The sequence below is a fragment of the Budorcas taxicolor genome, chromosome 23 (assembly GCF_023091745.1).
Source record: "Budorcas taxicolor isolate Tak-1 chromosome 23, Takin1.1, whole genome shotgun sequence".
NCBI lineage: Eukaryota > Metazoa > Chordata > Mammalia > Artiodactyla > Bovidae > Budorcas > Budorcas taxicolor.
Window position 1 is genome coordinate 50171090 of NC_068932.1, and position 22509 is coordinate 50193598.

Below are 22509 nucleotides of genomic sequence, written 5' to 3' on the forward strand. Positions count from 1 at the left end.
AGGTCAATGGGCCCTGCATCCCAACAGGCCCCTGAGAACATGCCGCCCCACGTGGCAAAAGGCACCCTGCTGCTGGGGTGACGTGAAGGACGCTGAGAGCAGGGGTTGTGCTGGGGAATCCAGGGGGCCCCAGTGTCCTCATCGGGGAGCAGAGGCCTCTGGAAGCTGGAGGAGGCAGACGCAGGCTCTCCCCGGAGCTGCAGAAGGCCCAGCCCTGCCCCACAGCGACTGCAGCCCAGGGCCAACCCAGCTTGGATGTCCGGCACCGCGACTGTCGGGGGACGCGTTTGTGCCGCTGCAGCCTCAGAAGCCTGTCTGCTCGCCCGCCTCGGGGTCGGCTGTGCAGGGATGGGGGTGGCCTAGCGGATGAGCGGGACGGCCAGAAACACCGTCAAGTCAAAAGGAGAGCATGGAGAGAGTGTGAACACCAGGCTGCCCGGCGTCTAAGAAGCAGGTCCCGTGGACACGGGAGAGAGGAGCCAGTGGGGATATAAACCCAGCTTCCTCAGAGGAGGACTTGCGGGAGGAAGGCGGAAAGAGGACCGACGGGGCCGCCGCCAAGGCCGGACTCGCCTGAGCACAGACCTAACCTGGAGCCTCGCGAGGCTCACACAGAAGCGCTGCACGTGGCAGAGGGGGCTCTCTGCACACCGAGAGCAAAGCAAGGCGTGACGCTAGCTGCACCCCAGGCCTCCAGCCCCCGGGCTCCCGGGCGGATCTGGCCTCGGGTTCCTAGAGGATGCGCCGTCGGCTCAGCTCGGGAAACACCTTCCAGGCCTGGCGTCCGCCTGCGAGCTTGGCGGTAAAGGGCCTGGCCCAACCCAGGGCACCCTCGTCTCACAACCAACACACACGACCGCAGCTGGAAAAACCAATAAAAAGCAGAACGAAACGGAGCAGTGAGGAAACCCGTTCAAAGTGAGCGTGAAAGAGCGAGAATCCTGAACAGGCCGACGCTCAGTCGTGTCCTGCTCTTTGAGACTCCAGGGGCTGCAGCCCACCAGGCCCCTCTGTCCGTGGAACTTCCCAGGCAAGAATACTGGAGTGGGTTGCCATTTCCTCCTCCAGGGGATCTTCCCGACCAGGGATTGAACCCAGGTCTCCCGCACAGCAAGCAGATTCTTTACCATCTGAGCCACCAATAAACGAGCCCTGAACAGAAATCAAAGCTCTACCGTTAAAATATCACAGGGCACCGTGTGACCCAGCAGTCCCATCACTGGGTGTGTGCCCAGGAGAACTGACAACAGGGACCCAAACAGAGGTTCACACTCCGCATTCACGGAAGCCTGACTCACACCCAGGGAAAGGCGGAAAGAATCCCAGCGTCCATCAGGGGACGAGCGGAGAAGGGAGTGCGGTCCATCCAGGACCTGGACCATCGACGTCCTGGACAGGACGCCGTTCAGCCTCCAGAGGTTCTGACATGAATTGCGGCCCGGGTGAACCCCGAGGGCCTCAGGCTACATGTGTTCCTCCAGGATCCCTGTGTGATCCCACCTCACAAGCTGCACGGATGAGCCTAACTCTAGAGACAGAGAGGAGAGAAGACGTTACCAGTGCTGAGTCGGTCCCAAAGGAAATCAACCCTGAACACTGACTGGAAGGACTGATGCTGAAGCTGAAGCTCCAATACTTTGGCCACCTGATGTGAAGAACGGACTCACTGGAAAAGACCTCGATGTTGGGAAAGATTGAAGGTGGGAGGAGAAGGGGTCGACAGAGGATGAGGTGGCTGGATGGCATCACCGACTCGATGGACATGAGTTTGGGTAAACTCTAGGAGATGGTGATGGACAGGGAGGCCTGGCGGGCTGCAGTCCATAAGTTTGCAAAGAGTTGGACAGGACTGAGCGACTGGACAAGCGCTAGGGAAGGGTGCTGTGAGTTAGTGTTAATGGGGAACAGAGTTTCAGTTTGGGAAAATGAGGAAGCTCTGGAGATGAAGTGGTGATGGCTATACAACAATGTGCGTAGACCCAATGCCACTGAACTATATGCTTAAAAGAAATAAGGATGGCAAATGGTAGTTTATGTGTATTTTACTCTAATTTTTTTTTAAGTTAACACCAAGCCAACTTATATCCCAACTAAACCAGTCACGAACCTGCTCAAAGGCCAGGGGCACGGGTCTGTGGCTATGGGGCAGCTCCATGACATCTCTCGGGCTGCAGCCGTGGGTCAGCCCTGCCCGGTGCGGGCAGCAAACTGGGGCGGGCAGAGCGGTGGGAGCAGGTGGCCGAGGAGCCAGGGCTGGGACCCATGAGGGCAGCCCCTGATGGGAAAACCTGGTCTGGGTGCGTGCGGTGACCACCCAGGCCCAGGATGGGGGCTGCAGGGCCCTGAGGATCCTGTTGATGCCCACCACTGCCTTTCCTTCAGTGATGCTGCCCACAGCTCCCCAAGACCACCCGAGCGGCAGCAGTTGAGGTGCGGTGGGAAGGTGGAGCCTGGGCTGAAGATCCATGGCGTGGCGCGTAGGCACCAACTCTAAGAGCCAGTGTCCGGATCTGGCACCTGGACATCTCAGGAGAAGGAGTGAAGAGCCTGCTCAGGAAGCTGGAAGCTGATGGCAAGGGCCAGAGCCGAGCACAGGCTGCAAGCAAAGCTATCTCCAGCAGCACCCCCGCCCTGGGCGGCTGCAGACGGCCAGGCTCGCGTACCATTCCAGAACCCGGCTCGTCTGAGCCTCAGCCCCAGCCGCCCTCTCCCCCAGAGCAGCTCGGCCATGGGGGAGGCACTGAACCCAGAACAGCTCCTGCTGTGTTAACTCAGCGAGATGTCACAGCAGCGCTCCGGAGGGCTGAGCATTCGCCACCCTCCAAGGCGTTGCCACAGCAACCGTGAGCGCAGGCTTCTCACTCAGATGGCAGCAGCGGGGAGGTTGGGCGAGGTGGCCTCCCCAGGGGGCCTTGAAAACAGGGAGAGAGGCGCGGCCGGGAGGCTGCCCCTCCTGTAACCAGTCTCCCGCCCTCCTGCCTGCACCTGCCAGGTCCGCCTGAGGATCGGGGTCAGGGGAGTCCTCAGGTGGCCGGGACCGTCTTAGTCCTCTCCCTGTAAACCGGAGAGATGTGAAGGCATGGCCCGGGTGCCGGCCACTCTGTCCCCTGAGGCCGGTGCTTCCCTTTCGGCCCCAGATAATTTCCCACCAGCCCTGCAGGAGCCAGAGGCCAGGGGGCCCATCTCACGTGGGCGGGGCCCAGGCGGCCAGAGGAGGGTCCCCGGACCTCCCACCGGAAGTGCCCCCATCCCTGCCCTGTTTCACAGTGAGTGTCCTGCCTCGGACCCCACGCCCTCCCGATGGGCCCGGGCTGCAGGAGGGCAGAGGGTGGCCAGGCCCACCCACCCAAACACCGACGGTCAGGCACCGCAGAGGCCCCGTGGCAGCCCAGCCCAGCCTTCGTGCAGATGCAAAGGGAAAGGGTGCCGTGAAGTGCAGGGTGTGCAGGGCAGCAGGTGAGAGGAGGCCTGGGCAGTGGGGGCAGGAACCACCCACAGTCAGGACCAGGCTGGGGGGTACAGTGGCCGGGGTGTAGGCGGGAGCTGGGGTGCTCCTGGTCAAACAGCACGTCCTGCCCACCGTGCAAAGCGCCGTGTCCAGGGCTGGGCCCTCTGGGACTTGCAGAGGGACGCCCCGGGCCGGCCCCCAGGAGGTGGTCTCCTCCCACAGGGCTGTGCCCACCAGGAGCTTCGACATCCGCTTCCTGATACTGCCCAGCTGGCCGGCTGCCCACTGCTGGGGGCTCTGCAGACCCACCCCTGCCCCCCGGACGGCATCAGCAGGAACATAACACTTCAGGGCGGAGAATATCTAGCCCCAGACGCCCCTGGCTAAGCCAGGACCGGGCCTTGCTGTTCCCAGGACGGGTCATCCACACGTGGCAAAGCCAGGGCCCACCTGCCCACACCTGGGGAGGGTGCGTGAGCCATGACTTGGGCCACCCCCGCCCCCCTCCCGGCACGCCCTGCCCTCAGCAGCTGCAAGGAGGCAGAGGGCAGTGGGGACAGAGGGCAGGACGGTGGGCAGGGACACAGAAGCCACCGTCTCCAATAAACCGGAAGGAAGGCTGGAAAAGAGAGCCATCCGCAGCGACAAAGAAGAGGATACGTAGCAGCTCAACGCGAAACAACCACAAGAGCAACCTGTAACTAATACGACAAAACGTGAGGCGTCCCCGGCTGCGCACGATACCAGCTTCCCTCCCACGCAATCCCAAAATGCAAGTCCTGCCTGGACTCCAGTGAGGTCATTTCTGAGCTTGACAAAGCGTATTTGAAGGTTCAATGAGAGATACGAACACGTGAGAGCAGCTGATGCTGTGGAGGGCACGAGCCGGGCTGTAAACGTGCGGAAGGCCCCGGCTTAGAATAAACGGAGTCCCCGCGTCAGGGTGGAGCCCCGAGGACTCGGCGGACGACAGAGCAGCAGAGCTGGCCGGTTAAAAACACTCCGATCCGGTGAGGTGCTTCTCCAAAACGGACGCTTCCTTTGTTCTGAGCATCGTGGTAGTGACACTCGTTGTAAACAAAGGCCAGAGTGAGACACAGCCACAGGTGCGCCCAGCGGCAGGACAACCTCCACAGAAGGCAGGGAGGCTGCCTGGAGGCCCGAGGAGAGGGCCGGGCGGGCGGGAGAGGAAGGCGGGGCGAGGGGGCGGCAGTGATGGGAGCGGGGAGGCAGCGGCTCCCGGGCAGGTTGCATCTGGGAAGGCGGGCGGGTATTTGATTCTTGCCTCCACCGCCCACCACCCACCGCCAGGAAGAAGGTGGGGAAGCGACAGACGTTTGATCTAAAAGTAAACACACAGCTTCCGTGTCCTCAGGTAACCAGAGCCCCAGGGAGAGAGTCCAGGCTTTTGGGAGGAGCAGCAAAAAGGGCCAAGGACGCCCCCACCTGCACAGCAGCCCGTGGCCCCAGCACAAGGGTCAGCGTGGTCTTGGAAGGTGCATGGGGTGGGGGGTGCCCCTCAACCAAGCCTGACCTGGGGGGAGGCTGCAAACACCACCGATCCACGTGGCTCAGGGGTCCGAGCGCCCATCAGCAGGTCCTGTGATAATCCTGCCAAGTGTGGCCTGGAGCTGGAAATCAGTTTCCTGGATGCAGAATAGACCTTGCCTGCAGTGCTGGTGAGGCCTCGCTGCACAGACACAGACACACACAGACACACACACACGTACACACACGCAGGCACAGACACACAGGTACACATACATACATGTACAGAGATGCATACATGTACACACATGCGCACACATATACACACAGGCACACATGCACACATACACAGGCACACAGAGATACACTCAGACACGTACACACATGTACACATAGGCACACACCCATATACACACACAGGCACACATACACACATACACACATGCACACACAGAGGCGCACACACGTACACACAGAGACCACACACACACATAAACAAATAGACACACAAAGACACAGAGACACACACAGACACACAGACACACACACGTACACACACGCAGGCACACGCAGGTACAGACACACAGGTACACACATACATACATGTACAGAGATACACACATGCACACACATGTACACACAGGCACACATGCACACATACACAGGCACACAGAGATACACTCAGACATGTACACACATGTACACATAGGCACACACCCATATACACACACAGGCACACATACACACAGAGACACACATGCACACACAGAGGCACACACCCGTACACACACACAGACACATAAACACAGACAAATAGACACACACAGACACAGAGACACACACAGACACGTACACACATGTACACAGGCACACACATGTACACACACAGGCACACACAGAGAGACACACACAGACACACATGCACACAGACACACACAGAGGCACACACACAGCAGGGGCAGGGGCACATTTGAAGGCTGGGCCATCGCCAACACCCACAGAAAAATAGACCGATTTTTTCCAATTCTTAATTATTCCACTTTAAATGATCCGCCTTGGAGTACACTGCAGCCGGGTCGTTCAACTGGACAGAACCGGGGAGGCCCAGGCTTGTGGGGGTAGCTTATGCCTGTCACAGTTGCAAAGAACCCTACTTCCTGGCAGCCGCTGAGTATGGGCCCTGCTCTGGGCAGCTGGAGCCTGGATGCAGCCTGAAGGCTGGACTGGGCCCTTCCAGGTTCCCCGACGGCCCCAGAAGGAGGCAGGGCCTGGCCTCGGGCAGGCAGACCCTTCCTCCCAGGCCCCTCCCTATGGGAGGCCTGTAAGTCCTGGGTCGGGGGCCCGTGGCCACACCAGTGGAAATCAGGGCAGCCGGGAGCAGAGGGGCCTGCAGTGCGGCCACATGTCAGGCTCGCCTGGGCCAAGACAGGGAGATGGGTGTCCAGGCGGGGGGCGGACAGAGCGGCGGGGGGCGCACAGAGCGGCGGGGGCTCCCGGAGACCAGAGCACGGAGGCCACAGCTTCCGAGTCGGGCCCCAGGGAAGCTGAGGGGGTCAAGGAGGGGAAGTAGTCCATCTTCCAGGGAAGCGGAGCTACCACGGGGCCCCGGGGGTCAGCAGGCACCCTGGAAAGCCCAGGGCTCTCCTTCAGGCCCTGCTGGGCACCGTCCACATGCTGGGGTGGGCAGAGACGCTGAGCTTCCTGAGAGCTGTGCCCACGCCAGTTTAGGGCCCCGGGGTGGGGTGGGGGGTTCTCGATCCGGTAACAGGTAGGGGCTGGGGGCTTCTCAGAGCCAAGGACTGAACCCCAGTGGACCCCCCAGCTGGAAGGGGGAGGAGGGGCATGTTTGGAAGAAAGAAATCTGAGGGTGGCCTTGCTTTAGCCTGAGGGTGGGGTCCTTACAAGGACGTATCCAGGGTACTGAGGAGAGCTCACCTTGGTGGGGGGCAGGGGGCTCCCCAGCACAGGATGAGGGGGCCCTTCCTCCCTCACCCGTGGGACCCCCCAGTCCGGAGTCTGGAGCTACCCTGGTGTCCGAGAACTCCGGAGACGAGGCCACAGCCAGTCCCACAGAGACAGGCCTCTGGGAGTCTGGTGCTTAATGAGCCAGACCCGGAAGCTGGGGCAGAGGCGGAGAAGACCCCACACGCCAGCCCCAGCGGGCGGGCGGGCAGAGGCGGCAGACTGGAGTCTGCAGCCTGGTCCATGGGGCTGGTGTTCCCACCCCTGAGCCAGCGGCGGTCTGAAGTTCCCCAGGGCAGCCGCAGGCGAGGCCAGGCTGGGAAGGGAGGAGGGGCGGGGAGCAGGAGGGGAGGTAGGGCTGGGGCATCCACATGCAGGCCAGCCCTACGGACATCTCTGCTTTCGGGGGGACCAATCTTTGTAGACAAAAAATTAATATGCTGATGGTTTACCATTTGTAACAACCACTTCTTTACAATGGTGTTTCCCAAACACCTGCTCAAGATGGCAGCTGGTTAAGCCCGTCCAGCTCGGACTCCCTGGGGCCCCCAGAGGCAGAGGTTTGACCCCCAGGGCCCCCCACACCTGCCCAGAGGTCACCTTGAGCTAAGCTGGGGAGAGCAGGCCTAGGAGGGCAGAGACCATGAGGGGGCCCAGAGGGCAGAGACCATGAGCAGGCCCAGCCACCCTGGGGGCCCGCCAGCCCACCCTTCCACACCAGGACACTCACTCATGTCTGTCACCCCCTCTCAGCTCTCTGGACTGATGTGTCCCTTGCAGTCTGAGATTTCAGGTATGGACACCAAGGCGGCCCATGCAGGCCCACAGCCCAGCTGCACTGTGGTGCCCACCCGACCCCCTGGGGCCCACTGCTGGCACGGCCAGGGGAGCCCCCAGCGCCCAGCACCGCATGGGGGCCTGGAGCTGAAAGTGAAGTGTCCGCTGGGCAGCCCCGGTCCCGCCCGGCCTCTCTGCTCTGAGGAGGGCCAGCTTCCTCGTGCAGCCAGGTGGCCAAGATGACCCGGACGATCAGGCAACGGAGCCCCGTCCACCCCCATGCCAGCGCGGGCTGGACTCTCACCACTCACAGCTTCCGTTCTGCCTCGGAGAACAAGGCCCTCTATCGTGGGAGACGATTTCTGCGAGAACTTGGAGCTTGGGGGAGGACGGGGTTTGTTCACAGGGTGTGGAGGTTCAGTTCTACCGGATGCAGAGAGCCCGGGGGGGACGGGCTGACGGCCACGTGACAGAAGGGAGGCGCCTAACACCACTGAGCTGCGCGCTTAAATGCAGCTCGACGGCACCTTCTGTGACGGGTGACTTACCGTCGCAAAAGACTGGAAACAAAACCAGACACAACGTCCAGTCTTGCCCCCAGGACCGGGTACAGCGAGTTTGGATAATCCATCTCCAGGCCCTTTCCCCCAAAGGTGGAGCTGCCATGAGGTGAACAGCCACCTTGCCAGGGACAGACAGGTCACACGACATGCTGACCCTCGTCCCGTGCCTGCCTCCAGCAGGGCTGCGGGGGCGCGTCCGGGGCAGCTGCTCTTCACAGTGGCTGCCCGCAGGGTGGAAGGTGGCTCCAGCAGTCCCTACGGCCAGTCTTCACCGGGCGTCCAGGCATGCCTGAGCCCTGGCACACCCTCTGAAACAAGGCCACGTGCAGACAGCTGCGCATGGAAGCAGACTCCAAGTCCTCACCCCCTCTCCTGGTGGGGTCACCGCCCCAGCCACGGGAAGAAGCGGAGGGGCCAGCGCCCTCCTTCCAGACACGTCCTGGCACCCAGCCCCGTGGCCCAAGGACCCCTGGAGGCCTGACTGGGGGCCCAATTAGGAAGCAGGAAGCTGCCCTACAATTACATGGTAACTTGCATCTGAGATAAAAGCCTGGCAGGACCCCATGCTTCCTCTAGTTACCCCAAGCCAGCACCATCTCTGGGCCCTCCTGTCTCTCCACTCCACCAGCCCCGTTTCTGGGACCCTGCTTTTCAAAGCCAAGACCTGGCTGGAGGAGCCAGAATCCTGGGGTCGGTGGAGACTGTGAGCAGAAGGGCGGCCTGCTGTGCTTGTGAGGCAAGAGGACCGTCCCCGGGCAGAGGTGCAGAGGGCTCAGCCTGGGGGTGGGGGTGAGGAGGGCACAGCGCCAGGCCCACCAGCCTCACCAGCCTCACCTCCCCCAGTCAGTCTTTGCCCTGAGGGTTCCCAATCTCCTTCCCAGGCCCACTTTGGGAACATCTGGTTGACCCCAAAGCCATCCCTCTCAAACCCGGTCTTGGCTGACGTCCAGCCTTCCCCCTGGTGGGGGAGGCAGCTCCCTCTAGACCCCACCTGCCCACCCACCTCCCACACCCCCATTCTCCGTTGGGAGAGGCCAGGTGGCAGAGACTGTCCCAGGTGCCGTCAGTCTGACACACTCACCAACCAGCAACCTCATCTTTTGGATCAACTGTCTCTGCACAACCGACAAAAGGCCGGGGCCCATCAGTTGGGTCCTGGCTGCAGAGACAGTAGCAGTCCTCGCCCCCTAACGCATGGAACACTTCAGGGCCTCTGTGCCAAGGGGCTCATTTCTCTGGCCTACAATCCCCCCGGCCCGTGACCCGAGGCAGCACCAGGTGTGACACGGGGACGGGGGGGTGGGCAAGGGCGTCCCAGTGCCCGCACGAGCCTCCTGGGCTGAAACACGGAGCACAAAGGCCCCCTCCGCCCCAGCCTCGGAGCCGAAAAGCAACTGTCCTTTCAGAAGTGACTCATTTACAACAGGCCCATCAGGCAGAGTCCCGGGAGCTAATTCTAACCTTTGCAGAGGCTTATTCAGCCTTTGGAGTTATAATTACCCCCAATCTCTGGGCAGGATAAGGCTGCAATCAGGAGCTTGGATCCGGCCAAGAGAAAGTGGAGAACGGGCTCGGGGGGCCAGTGTGGGGCAGGGCCCCGTGGCTGCCACCTGGGTCCTGCCCCTGCCCACCTGGACAAGCACAGGCCTGGCCTCTGGGCTCCAGACGTGGGGGGCTGGCCCCCCATGGAGCGGCTTCTCAAGCACATCCCTCCCAAGCCTCGAGCCGGTGTCTGCTGTAGAATGGGGCTTGTGTGAAGGGCGAATGGCCTCAGGGTCTCGGCCCCAGAAGAGCCCAGGGACGCGCCATCTGCACCCCCAGCTCCCGGCCGAGCTACAAGAACCCAGAGACCTGGGCTGGGAGAGCTTAGTGGCGGTGGGCTCAGGGGCAGCCCACCTGAGGCCCCTAGCATCGCTGGCCTGCCCTGCGGGCAACATACCCACACGCTCCACCAGACCCAGGCGGCCGGCCTTGCCCACACACGTCCAGCCCGGCCCCATCCGCAGCCTTACCTTGCCGAAGCTGCCCTTCCCGATGGCACGCAGGATCTGGAAGTGGTCCAGGTTCACTACAGAGAGAGCAGAGGGGTGCCAGGTGAGGGGGCTGCAAGACCAGTGCCCACCAGGGCCCCACGCTGCAGGGAGCCCCCAACACTGCAGGGAGGCCCCGATACTGCAGGGAGGCCCTGACACTCTGGGGATTCCCCTCACAATTCAGGGAGCTCCTCAACACTGCAGGGAACCCCCCGACACTGCAGGGAGCCCCCAACACTGCAGGGAACCCCCCAACACTGCAGGGAGCCCCCCGACACTGCAGGGAACCCCCAACACTGCAGGGAACCCCCCAACACTGCAGGGAACCCCCAACACTGCAGGGAACCCCCCAACACTGCAGGGAACCCCCAACACTGCAGGGCGCCCCCAACACTGCAGAGAGACCCCAACACTGCAGGGAGGCCCCGATACTGCAGGGAGGCCCTGACACTCTGGGGATTCCCCTCACAATTCAGGGAGCCCCCCAACACTGCAGGGAACCCCCCAACACTTCAGGGAGTCCCCCAACACTGCAGAGAGCCCCCCAGTCCTGCAGGGCGCCCTTGCAGGTACCCAACGGTCCACCTCGCCCTGAGAGGGGTCAGGACAGCCACGGTGCTGCAGGGGGCCCTGACCCAAGGCAGAGAGGGGGCCCCGGGGCCGGGCAGCACCCCCTCCTGGGTGCACTGTAGGGGGAGGCCAGGCCATACCACCCACAGACGGGACACGATCAGAGCGCACGGCGTCCAGAGCAGCCCCCAGCGAGAGCTGCCGCAAATCCCCAAAGACCCTCGGGCACCCCTCCCGCAGCCTGGGGGGCTGTGCCCCGCGGGTGTCTCCGGACCAGCTCGAGGGGGGCCTGTACGGGCCCCCGGATGGTAACAGAGCCGCCCACTGTCTAAGAGAAACCCCTCAAGGCTTCACTTCCGTGGACTTTCTCCACGGAGTCTGACAGAGAGCCCCCGAGCCCCGGGGAGAGTCCAGTGTTTGTAACCATCACGGCCTCCTGAGACACGCTCCCCGGCGCACAGACCCGTCCGCGAGAAACCCTTCCAAGCCTGTCCACCTGCAGGCCGGCGCCGGCCAGACCCGGGAACACCGCACAGCTCTCACGCCCCAAGAGGCGGGCGCAGGCGACCTGGTCCTCGCAGGGACAGTGTCCCTCAGCCAGCTCGGGACTGCCCTCTGCCCCGGGTGCCCGCAGGACCTCGGGATCTAGGGAGGTCCCCATGGGCAGCAGGGGAGAGGGTGGGGCATCGCGGCACGGGGCAGAGCAGCTGGGGGATGGGTCTGCGGGGCTCAGGGCCCAGCTCCCCACCCGCCTGCCCAGTCCGCTTCTGGATCCGGCCAGCTGCCGCCTGAAGACCCCCAGCTCCTTCCTCATTCGCCTGTGTGCCCACAGTCAGTGTAGCTTGGCTGCTTCTGCGCAGAGCGGAGGATGGGGCCATGTCCGTGTCCACCGCGGGAACCACCACCGAGCCTGTGGAGGGTGTCCACTGTGCACAGGCCAGGCCGCCCAGACAGGGGCCTGGGACAGACGGCGGTCCCTCCCTCCCTGGGCGCTGCGTGCCCTTCTGCCCCTACCACAGCCCCAGCAGAGCCCTGAGCACGGGCGCCTGCGAGCCATGAGCTGGCAAAGTGCTCAGCAAACAAATGGTCGCTTTTAGAGAAAGCCACAAATTCCGGACTTCTGTGTTTCCAGCGGAGAAAAATGGGAACGGAGCAGCATTAAGTAAGAGGCCAGAAGCACAAGGCAGCCCCGTGCCTGCCTGTAAGGGGGCTCCTCGCGGGGCTGAGTGGACGGGTCGGCAGAGACATCAGAGGCCCCGGGCACCAAGCCAGGCTGTGGGGCAGGCCGAGCACTCTGGGAGCTGGCCGGCGCCCCCCACCCCCCAGCCTGTGGTCTGCACCGGGCAGCCTGCAGTGCCAGCCTGTGGTTTTGACACAACTCTCCCTGCTTCCTGAGACACCACCAGGATGGCTGCAGATCCCAGACCGCAGGCTGCGCGGTGGACGATGAGGGGAGCTGCCCATTAGAAGCCGGGGGGGAGGGGAGCCCGGATGTGGCTGTCAGGCGTCTCAGGAGCGCTGGGGCCGAGCTCCGGGGCAGGCCCAGCGCCACGTAGGCGCACACGGCGTCAGACCAGAAGCCACGAGCAGGGATCGTCCCTGAGGGTGGCCCCCACCCCGGGGACCCAGCTTCAAGGTGGAGCTGGCCCAGACCCCTCCAGGCGAGCCTCAAGCCCACCCACTGACCAGGGTCACTCTGAGCTCCAGTGACCACGGCTCCACCCTGACGCCCACACCTCGTCTACCCCTGCCCGCCCACAGGGCCACCGCGCAGGATGGTTGCCACCCATCCTTAGACCCTGCCTCACGGTCCCCCGAGAACCGAGACCCAGAGGCTGCTTTGGGCCCCTCCCACACCCAGGCTGGCTTTGGCAACACACCAGCCTCTGAACCCAGTCTGGGCAGGACGGCAAGCCCCGTGAGCACCCACCCTGCCCGGTGCCAAGGTGAGGCTTTCAGCCCCCCTCTGGCTCTCCTTCGGGCCTTCGATGACAACGGAACAAAAGGAACCACTGCCGGGACCTGTCACAAGAGTGGGGGCGGGTCTGCGACAGCGAGGCGGCAACCCGGAGGATGCAGTGAGAGCCGCTCACACCAGCTCACCAAGGACGCCCTGAAAACGCGGTCAAGTCCCCCAGCGCTGAACCAACCAGAGGAGGGGGCTGGGGCTGCCGGACCTCCGAAACCAACTGAGGCACGTGTGTGTGCACAGAGGCGGGGGTCCCAGGGCAGAGAGGAGGCAGGGCACACTGTGTCCACTTTCCTCCCAACTTTCCGGCCACAGCTGGGCAGGGCTCTGCAGCCCAAGGAGGCGCTGGGGGCCCCAGTGCTGAGGAACAGAGAAACAAGGCTCCAGTGGGAGGGGGTCGCCGGGACGCTCAGCACACTTGCCCCTGCATCCAACACCTCCCGGGTCACAGTGCCCGTAAGAGGCCCCAGCTGTCCTGTCTGACCTTGACCCGTCTCTTCCAGGAGCCTGAGTCCTGCGCGTGTCTGCTCGGGCCCGCAAGGACACCAGGGGCCCCGTGGCCACACGGCACAGACTCCTCTTGAGGTGGATGAATATTTTAAAACAAGGGTTTTGAGAACACTTATTCTTCAAGGCGGGCTTTCATGTGCAGAGCTGGCCATCGGAAGCACAGCGGTTGCTATGAAAATAGGTCATTTTGACCCAGCCAAGTAAGCATGAGTGGAGAGAGGTTTTAATTCTATTTCACAAGGGTCAAGGTGCCAACACCAGCTCCCAGCAGCACCCATGGCCTCGCAGGAGCCCACAGCATCCTCTCCGCGGGCCCTGGCTTGGCCCACCATCACCGGCCTGAGCCCCGGGGTCCCAGGCCTCTTTCCTTATAACCGTCTCAGCACTAAAGCCCAGGGGCCCAGACAGAGCTCTGTTCCCCACGGGGTCCTCGGCCACGTTCCCAGATGGGGTGTTTCTCGTCTGATCTACGAGCTTCCCCAGGAGACCACCACCCCCAGGAAAACGCAAGGAGCTCCTTTCTGGAAGCGGGGCCGACGTTCCGACCACCCTGTGTCCAGGGAGACTGACTTACTGTCCCCGTGCCTCCTGGACACAGGGGGCCTGGCCCTGTCGCCCTCAGCCTGCACCGTCGGTCCCGCTGGTGGCCAGGAGGGGAAGGCCACGGGCAAAGAAGGGCAGGGATGAGAGGGGCAGCGGCCCCCCGAGTACCCAGCGAAGCAGCAGAGAAAGGCGAACACTGCCTCTTGGGCAGGAACCACCAGACCCGAAGCAAGAAGGCCAGTAATGTCTGAACACTTTTCCCCACAATAAAACCATCAGCGCTTTGTGCATGCCTGGCGCAGCTTTCTTTTCCACACGAGAGGGGGACGCCCTGGCACCGACCGCTGTCAGGGTTCAGCAGCCAGGTCAGCGCCCACCCCCCGTGGGGACGAGGCCCCTCCCAACAAGCCATGGACGGAGCACGCAGGGTCCCCTGAGACTCCAGGTGCAGACGGCACTGCTCCCACAGGCAGGGGCTTTTCTTAAAACCGACAAAGCTGCCTCCAGCGAGGAAAGCAAGGCAGAGTAAAAATAGACGGCTGAGTCTGAGTCACCACCATGGCTACCAGCAAGGATCCCGGAGCCCGGGGGTGGTCGCTCCCCAGAGGCCTGGAGGGGCAGCCTGGCTCACGACCGCCGCCCTCACGTCCTGCCTCCCGCAGTCCGAGACAGCGCGGCAGCTGCATCCGGGGGGCAGGCCCGGCCCAGACTGGAGCCGGAATCCAGGCCAGCCCACCTCCCCTGGGCACCTAGGCCCTCAGAGCATTCTTGGCCTCGAGAGAATCCACCCCAAAGCGGGGATCACGTGGAAAGGGTGGTCACAAACCACATGTCACGTGTTGTGGACACTCACGCCCAAGGTGACTGAACCGACCCAGAAAACCCATCAGAGAAAATCACCCAACACTTCTGAGGCCCGCAGAGCTGTGTGGACACAGAGCAGTTCCCGCCTGGCCACGCACCCAGGCCCAGGCCCACCCCGCCTCCCGGGGCGCCTCCCTGCCTCCCAGGACATCCACCCCACCTCCCTGCCTCCCAGGGCGCCTCCCTGCCTCCCAGGACATCCACTCCGCCTCCCTGCCTCCCGGGGTGCCTCCCTGCCTCCTGGGGCGCCCACCCTGCCTCCCAGGGTGCCCAGCCAGCCCTCCTGTGTGATGGACACAGGCACACACAGGGGCCTGGTCAGCAGACGGGCACCCCACGGATATGCCGAGGCCCTGACCTGCTCATCACCGCTCGTCCCCCAAGGCTGGAGGTCTGCGGGGACCGAGACCCAGGGCAGGAGCAGGCCGTCCGCGGGGGCCCCACGCTCAGCATCGCATTTACCTCTCAGAGCAACAGGGTGCGGGGCAGGCATCCCTGAGCGTCTCTGAGGGACCCAGGGTGAGAAGGATTCGGTTCTCTGCTGCCCGCCCCACCTCGCGGGAGGCCCTGTGACCAGGGGCTTCCTTGGGCCGGGAGGACGTCCAGAAACCCCTGGACGAGAAGGTGCAAGGCAGAAAACAGGGAATCGTGTGCGCTCTGGCCGGCGCGCCAGGTTGCCGAGCAGTGGGGAGGGCACCCTCAGGCTGCTCCTGGGCACCGGGCGACCGCCAAGCACCACATGCACCGCCCCCGGAGGGGGAGGACCCGTCAGCACCCCCACCCCCTCCACTGTCCTGCCCCGGGCGGCACGGGCGGCAGGCCCTGGTCGGGGGACAGGCCTCCTCTGTGCTCAAGCACCCCTCCCGCAGCCCCCGGGCCCTGGCTCTGCCCCTCGTCAGGGTGGGGGCCATCTTCCCGGCAACCCCCGCTCAGGGCCGGTGCGCCCCTCCATCTGAGACACTCCTGCACCCTCAGGCCGTTCTCCCAGAAGCCCCTGCAGGCCCCTCGGACCACTCATTGCCCGCTCTGGGGGTCAGTGTCCACCCGTGCCCCCCAGCCCATCCGGGGGGGGGCACCCAGAGCCCCGTGCCTTCCCCCACTGCACCTCTCCCGCCAGCCCGGCGCCCAGCCGGAGGCCAGGGGCATGCCCTCACCCCGTCCCTCCGAGAGGCAGACACGCCAGGACGTGGCAGCTGCCAGGAGGCAGAGTGCAGGCCTCTGGGGGCCAGGCTCCGGAACAGTCTGCGCCTGGGGTCCGGAGGCGGGGGCCGCGTGGATGGGGGACCAGCAGGCGGCCAAGGCCACACTGCCCACCCGGGGGCCTCGGGGACCCTTGCAGAGCCCCCCTCTTTATCCTGGCTCCAGTTCCATTCCTGACAGCAGCATCTCCAGAGCCCGGGAACTGTCATGAATTAGTGATTAAGCCGACAGTCAGATCGATACAGTGTCTCCACCGCTGGGCCCAGCTTCTCGGGCCGCAGGGAGGTCACCCGGGGCGGGTAGGCTCTCCACTTGCTGAGGCTGGGCAGCGGTGCTGCCCCCGAGCCGCCCAGGGGGTCCTGCAGCCCAAGGCCCACCTCTGGCTGCCTCCATCAGCCGGATTCACCCGGTACCAGTACCACCAGCAGGACAGGCCTCCGGGCCCCCTCACCAGCTGTGAAAGCTGCCCGGGGCCCGCAGACCAGACGTGCAGACAGACGGGAGGGCACCAAGGCCCCAGGTGCTGGGAGGGGTGCCCTGGCTTAGCTAGTGGGTGGGGGCAGGGGAGGAGAGGAGGAGCCCACACCGAACCCCAAGCCCCAAGGCGGGTCTGCCCAGCAAAGCACCCCAACCCCTGTCCTGACACGACCCCGCCCACCTTCTGGGCACCCCACCCACCTTCTGGGCACCCCGCCCTCCTCAGCACAGTGGGAGACCCCAGCAAACCTGAGTCTGGATTCTGGGGAGTGTGCCTCCTGTGTGCTGGGGGCCAATTCTGGGAGTACAGCATTGGGTCCTCCAGGAAGAGAATCTGGGCCAGGGCGCAGACCGCTGGGAGAGGAACAGAGCCAGGCACCATGGGAGCGGGCAGCCCCGCAGGCCTGCATCCACAGCAGCCCAGCCCCGACCCCCAAGAGCGGGCCTGGCGGCACACGTGATCAGAGCAGGATAGGAATCCCGGGCGGCAGCAGCGGGCCCTGGGCTGTGTGCAGGGAGCCGGCCCCTGGAGGGAACAGGAGACGGTCCTGACAGCTGGGGACACAGGGAGGGCCTGGCTAGAGGTCGAGGCCCGCATGCGGCGAGATGCCTGTCTCAGCTCAGGGGCTGGAAAACGCTCGTCTGCCTACATCTTTCCATCTGCAGCCTCAGGTTCCCAGCTGAGGCCCTGCCGCCTTCCCCATGGAGGACGGGTGGACCGAGGGCTGGAGCTGAAGCGAGGGGCAGCAAGGCCCCGGGTGCCTCCGAGCAGCAGTGCCAGGAACATGGACGCAGGCCTATGGCTCTGCTGCGGGGCCCACCGCCCAGCCTCTGTCCTCCCGGGTCTGAGTACTGCATCCTCCAGGTCCGTGTGCCAGAACGGGCTTCCTTCTCGGGGCCGAGGGATACTCCAGGGTATGGAGAGCCCACGGCTTATCTCTGCACCCACGGGGGACACCAGGCTGCCTCCATGTCTTCTCGGCTGTGGACGAACACTTGGAGGTGGAACTGCTGGATCCAACGGCAATTCAGTGTTTTTTCAGGAACCGTTACACTGTCCCCTGGGCTTCCCGGGTGGTCAGTGGTGAAGAATCTGCCCGCGATGCAGAAGACACAGGAGACACCTGGACCCCTGGGTCAGGAAGAGCCCCCGGAGGAGGGCACGGCCACCCACTGCAGTGTTCTTGCCTAGAGAATGTCAGGGACAGGAGAGCCTGGCGGGCTACAGTCCACGGGGTCGCCAAGAGCTGGACACGTCAGCGACTCAGCATGCACACACACACACACACACACACAGACACACACCCCCACCCACACACTCACACACACACACAGACACACACCCCCACCCACACACTCTCACACACACACACAGACTCATACACACACACACACAGACACACACACCCCCACCCACACACTCACACACACTCACACACACACAAACACACTCATACACACACTCTCACACACAGACACACACCCCCACCCACACACTCACACTCACACACACACACTCATACACACACACACAGAGACACACACACCCCCACCCACACACTCACACACACACACACAGACACACTCATACACACACACTCACACACACACACACCCCACACACACACACACTCATACACACACACTCACACACTCACACAGACACACACATAGACACACCCCCCACCCACACACTCACACACATACACACAGACACACACATAGACACACCCCCCACCCACACACTCACACACATACACACAGACACACACACACTCTCTCATACACACACACACACCCCACCCACACACACACTCACACACACAGACACACACACAGACATACACACACCCACCCCCACACACACATACATACACACACACACTCATACACACACACACCCTCACACACATTCACACACACACACACATGCACACACACACACACACGCCCACACACCCTCCCCCACACACACACTCTCATACACACACACTCTCATACACACACACACCCTCACACACACATTCACACACAGACACACACCCCCACCCACACACTCACACACACACAGACACACACATACTCTCATACACACACACACTCAGACACACACCCCACCCACACACACTCACACACACACAGACACACAGACATACACACACACCCACACACACACACTCATACATACACACATACACACACACACTCACACTCATACACACACACACCCTCACACACATTCACACACACACTCATACATGCACACACTAACACACACACTCTCACACACCCACACACACACACATACCCACACACACCCACCCCCCAACACACACTCTCATACACACACTCTCATACACACACACCCTCACACACACATTCATACACACAAACACACACACACTCACACCCACACACACCCATACACCCACATACACACTCATACACACACACACCCCCCACACACACTCATACACACTCACACACACACACACACACACGCCACACACACCCACACACACATACACACCCACCCACATACCCACACACACTCTCATACACACACACACACTCACACACACACACACCACACACATTCACACACACACACTCTCATACACACACACACACACACTGTCTCCCACACCCACACACACACTCACACACACACACACACACACACACCCCATCCCCCACACCCGCACCAGCACTTGCTCTTTTCTGGGTTTTCAGAGTGGGGGCACTCCAGGGGATCCATGAGCAATCAAGTGCCCAGGGTGCCAGGGTGGGGCTGCCACAGGCTGCCTGCCCGGGAAGGTGTGTGTGCACATGTGTGTGTCTACAGTGTGCCTGCATGCTTACACACACATGCATGTGTGGTTGTGTGTGCAGAAGCCCACCCAGGCCTGCGGCCCCTCAGCCGGCCAACTCCAGGTCCCCAAAGGCCCCCATCCCAGGACCTCGGGCTGTGCTGCGCACATCACACTAAACTTCATCTCTGCAGGTGGGAGCCCACCCTTACCCCACCTGGGCACCTCCCCTGCAGCTCCCCAGACGCCCAGGCCAGCTGGGAGTGCACGTGCTCCCCATCGGGGCTGGGATATAACAGACCTCCAGGGGGATGCACACGGGCCGCCCCTCAGTGGGGGGGTCAGGCCAACTGGGAGTGTAGTCCTGCACGCGCTCCCCATCGGGCCTGGGATGTAACCGGCCTCCCAAGGGACACACCCAGACCGCCCCTCAGTGGGGGGGTCAGGCCATCTGGGAGTGCACGTGCTCCCCATCGGGGCTGGGATGTAACCGGCCTCCCAGGGGGATGCACACAGGCCTCCCCTCAGTGCGGGGGTCAGGCCAACTGGGAGTGTAGCCCTGCACGCGCTCCCCGGCAGGGCTGGGATGTAACTGGCCTCCCAGGGGACACACCCAGACCGCCCCTCAGTGGGGGAGTCGGGCTCACACCTGCCTGGCCAGATCCCTCAGCACGGGCGGCAGGCTCCCCATCATCCCCACCCCACAGAGGCCGTGGCAGTTGCCACGGTTCTGTCCCTGGACGAGGTCGGGGCACACGGGTTGCGAGGCTCAGAGCCACGCGCACCACAACACTCTCGAGTCTGATTCAGGGAGGAAATGTGGCCAGGGCCCTGGTGCCGGGAGAAGAAGGCCCCTGATGAAGAGGCCCCCCGGCCCACACACCAGCGGGCCCCCAGGTGCTGAGCTGGAGAGAGACACCCCGAATGCCCCCCTGAGAGGGAGCGGCCAGCCGGGGTCAAGGCAGGGGACAGGGAGCGGCCAGCCGGGGTCAAGGCAGGGGACGGGGCAGCTTCCGGGCGGCGGAAACACACCAAAAGCTGCGAGTCTCAGTCTAACACGGTGGGGCTTACGTGGAGTTCACCTCGGTCAGCACATCGGTGTCGTCGCACATGAGGCTCGCGACGGCACAGCATCTGCACGGGACAGGCCTGCGATTCCTATTCAGGGCGATCGCCTCGGGGGGGTCAGGGCAGGACGACCTCAGCCCCACTCTTCCTCGACGGGAGGGCGAGAACCTCAGCCCCACTCTTCCTCGACGGGAGGGCGAGAACCTCAGCCCCACTCTTCCTCGACGGGAGGGCGAGAACCTCAGCCCCACTCTTCCTCGACGGGAGGGCGAGAACCTCAGCCCCACTCTTCCTCGACGGGAGGGCAGGACGACCTCAGCCCCACTCTTCCTCGACGGGAGGGCGAGAACCTCAGCCCCACTCTTCCTCGACGGGAGGGCGAGAACCTCAGCCCCACTCTTCCTCGACGGGAGGGCAGGACGACCTCAGCCCCACTCTTCCTCGACGGGAGGGCGAGAACCTCAGCCCCACTCTTCCTCGACGGGAGGGCAGGACGACCTCAGCCCCACTCTTCCTCGACGGGAGGGCAGGACGACCTCAGCCCCACTCTTCCTCGACGGGAGGGCAGGACGACCTCAGCCCCACTCTTCCTCGACGGGAGGGCGAGAACCTCAGCCCCACTCTTCCTCGACGGGAGGGCGAGAACCTCAGCCCCACTCTTCCTCGACGGGAGGGCGAGAACCTCAGCCCCACTCTTCCTCGACGGGAGGGCAGGACGACCTCAGCCCCACTCTTCCTCGACGGGAGGGCGAGAACCTCAGCCCCACTCTTCCTCGACGGGAGGGCAGGACGACCTCAGCCCCACTCTTCCTCGACGGGAGGGCGAGAACCTCAGCCCCACTCTTCCTCGACGGGAGGGCAAGAACCTCAGCCCCACTCTTCCTCGACGGGAGGGCGAGAACCTCAGCCCCACTCTTCCTCGACGGGAGGGCGAGCAAGTCACGCGAAGAGCTAGAGCAGCCTGCCCCGACGATGGACGACACAAAACCATAAAAGCCCAGCCTCGCCCATCGAGCCTGCGTTTCACTTGCGCTCAGCCTCGTTTCAGAAAAGGATGGGAGGCAGTGGCCCATTTCCTTGGCCTGGCGCTGCCGCCGGGCAGATGTGGGAGCTGACCCTCCAGCGGCCCAGGCCGGCCCCTCCTCGGTCCAGCTGGCTGGGGCCTCAGCTCCCATCACAGGTGCCGGGCCTGGCCCACTGGACAGAAGTGGGGCTTCCGGGCACAGAGCAGGGGTGGGGCAGAAGGCTGGGGAGTGGACGGTCCCCACACGCTGGAGCCCAAGGCTGCAGCCAGGATGTTGGAACCGAGATGGGGCGAGCTGGTCAAGTCAATGTGCCCCGCGCCCAGCCGGCCCATCTCTTAGGCCATCCGCTCCTCACCACAGGCCTTTGAGGTCAGAGCCCCCTGTCCAGCCTGCACCCAACTGAGCCAGGGCCACGTGGGCCTGGGGTCCCGGCTGGCTCTGCGTCCTCCCCAGGCCTGCTGGCCGTCCTGCGCTGACAGCTCACACCCTCATGTCCACTCGGTGATGGCCGCTAGCGTCCAGCTCGCTGAGGCCCCTCTTCTCCAGGACCATGTTCTTCCTCGAACATTTCCAATCAGTCTGTCGAATTCTTTGGAATTCAATGAGTCTGTACGTCAGTTTGGAGAAAGCTGGCATCCTTCCCATACTCATACCCTTCACTTATTAAGGGCCACATTTCTCCACACAGACGTTGCACAGCTGTCGTACAACGTATTCACGAGCTTTTCTGAGGCATAACTGACACACAGCAAATGAAACCCCAAGGTGCAAGACTGATCGGTATGAACGCACACGTGCACACAGCCAGGAACTGCACCACAGGCAGGGGCGGCTGGCCACAGGCCCCGTCAGGGAGCAAGGCCCACCTCCGAGGGGGGGTGTGCTCGCCATGCATTTACCCACAGCATTCAGAACATGTGAAGAGCTCCCACAAATCAAGAAAAAGACTACAACAAGAGAAATCTCACAGAAGTCTTGAATAGGCGCCTCATGAAAGAGGACGTCCTGACGGCCAGCCAGCAGGAGACGGAGCTCCATGCTTTACCAGCAGGGCTGCAGAAAGAAACCGCGGAGGGGCTCCACCCCGCCACCAGAGCCTGGAACTACAAGAGGCTGGCAAAAAGGAGGCTGGCCAGGGCGTGACCACCATCGCTGGCGGCGGTGCAGCTGCTCCATACTTCCAGAACCGTCGGTCGGTAGCT

At 63.2% G+C, this 22509-nt stretch overlaps 1 protein-coding gene across 1 annotated transcript in view; it reads right to left on the minus strand.

The window, feature by feature from the left end:
- STK32C (serine/threonine kinase 32C) overlaps positions 1–22509 on the minus strand; it is a 75270-nt gene that overhangs the window by 22870 nt on the left and 29891 nt on the right. The window contains exon 2 of the mRNA XM_052660954.1: positions 10251–10306. Within this exon, the coding sequence (XP_052516914.1) occupies positions 10251–10306 (56 nt within the window). The remainder of the gene's footprint in view (positions 1–10250; positions 10307–22509) is intronic.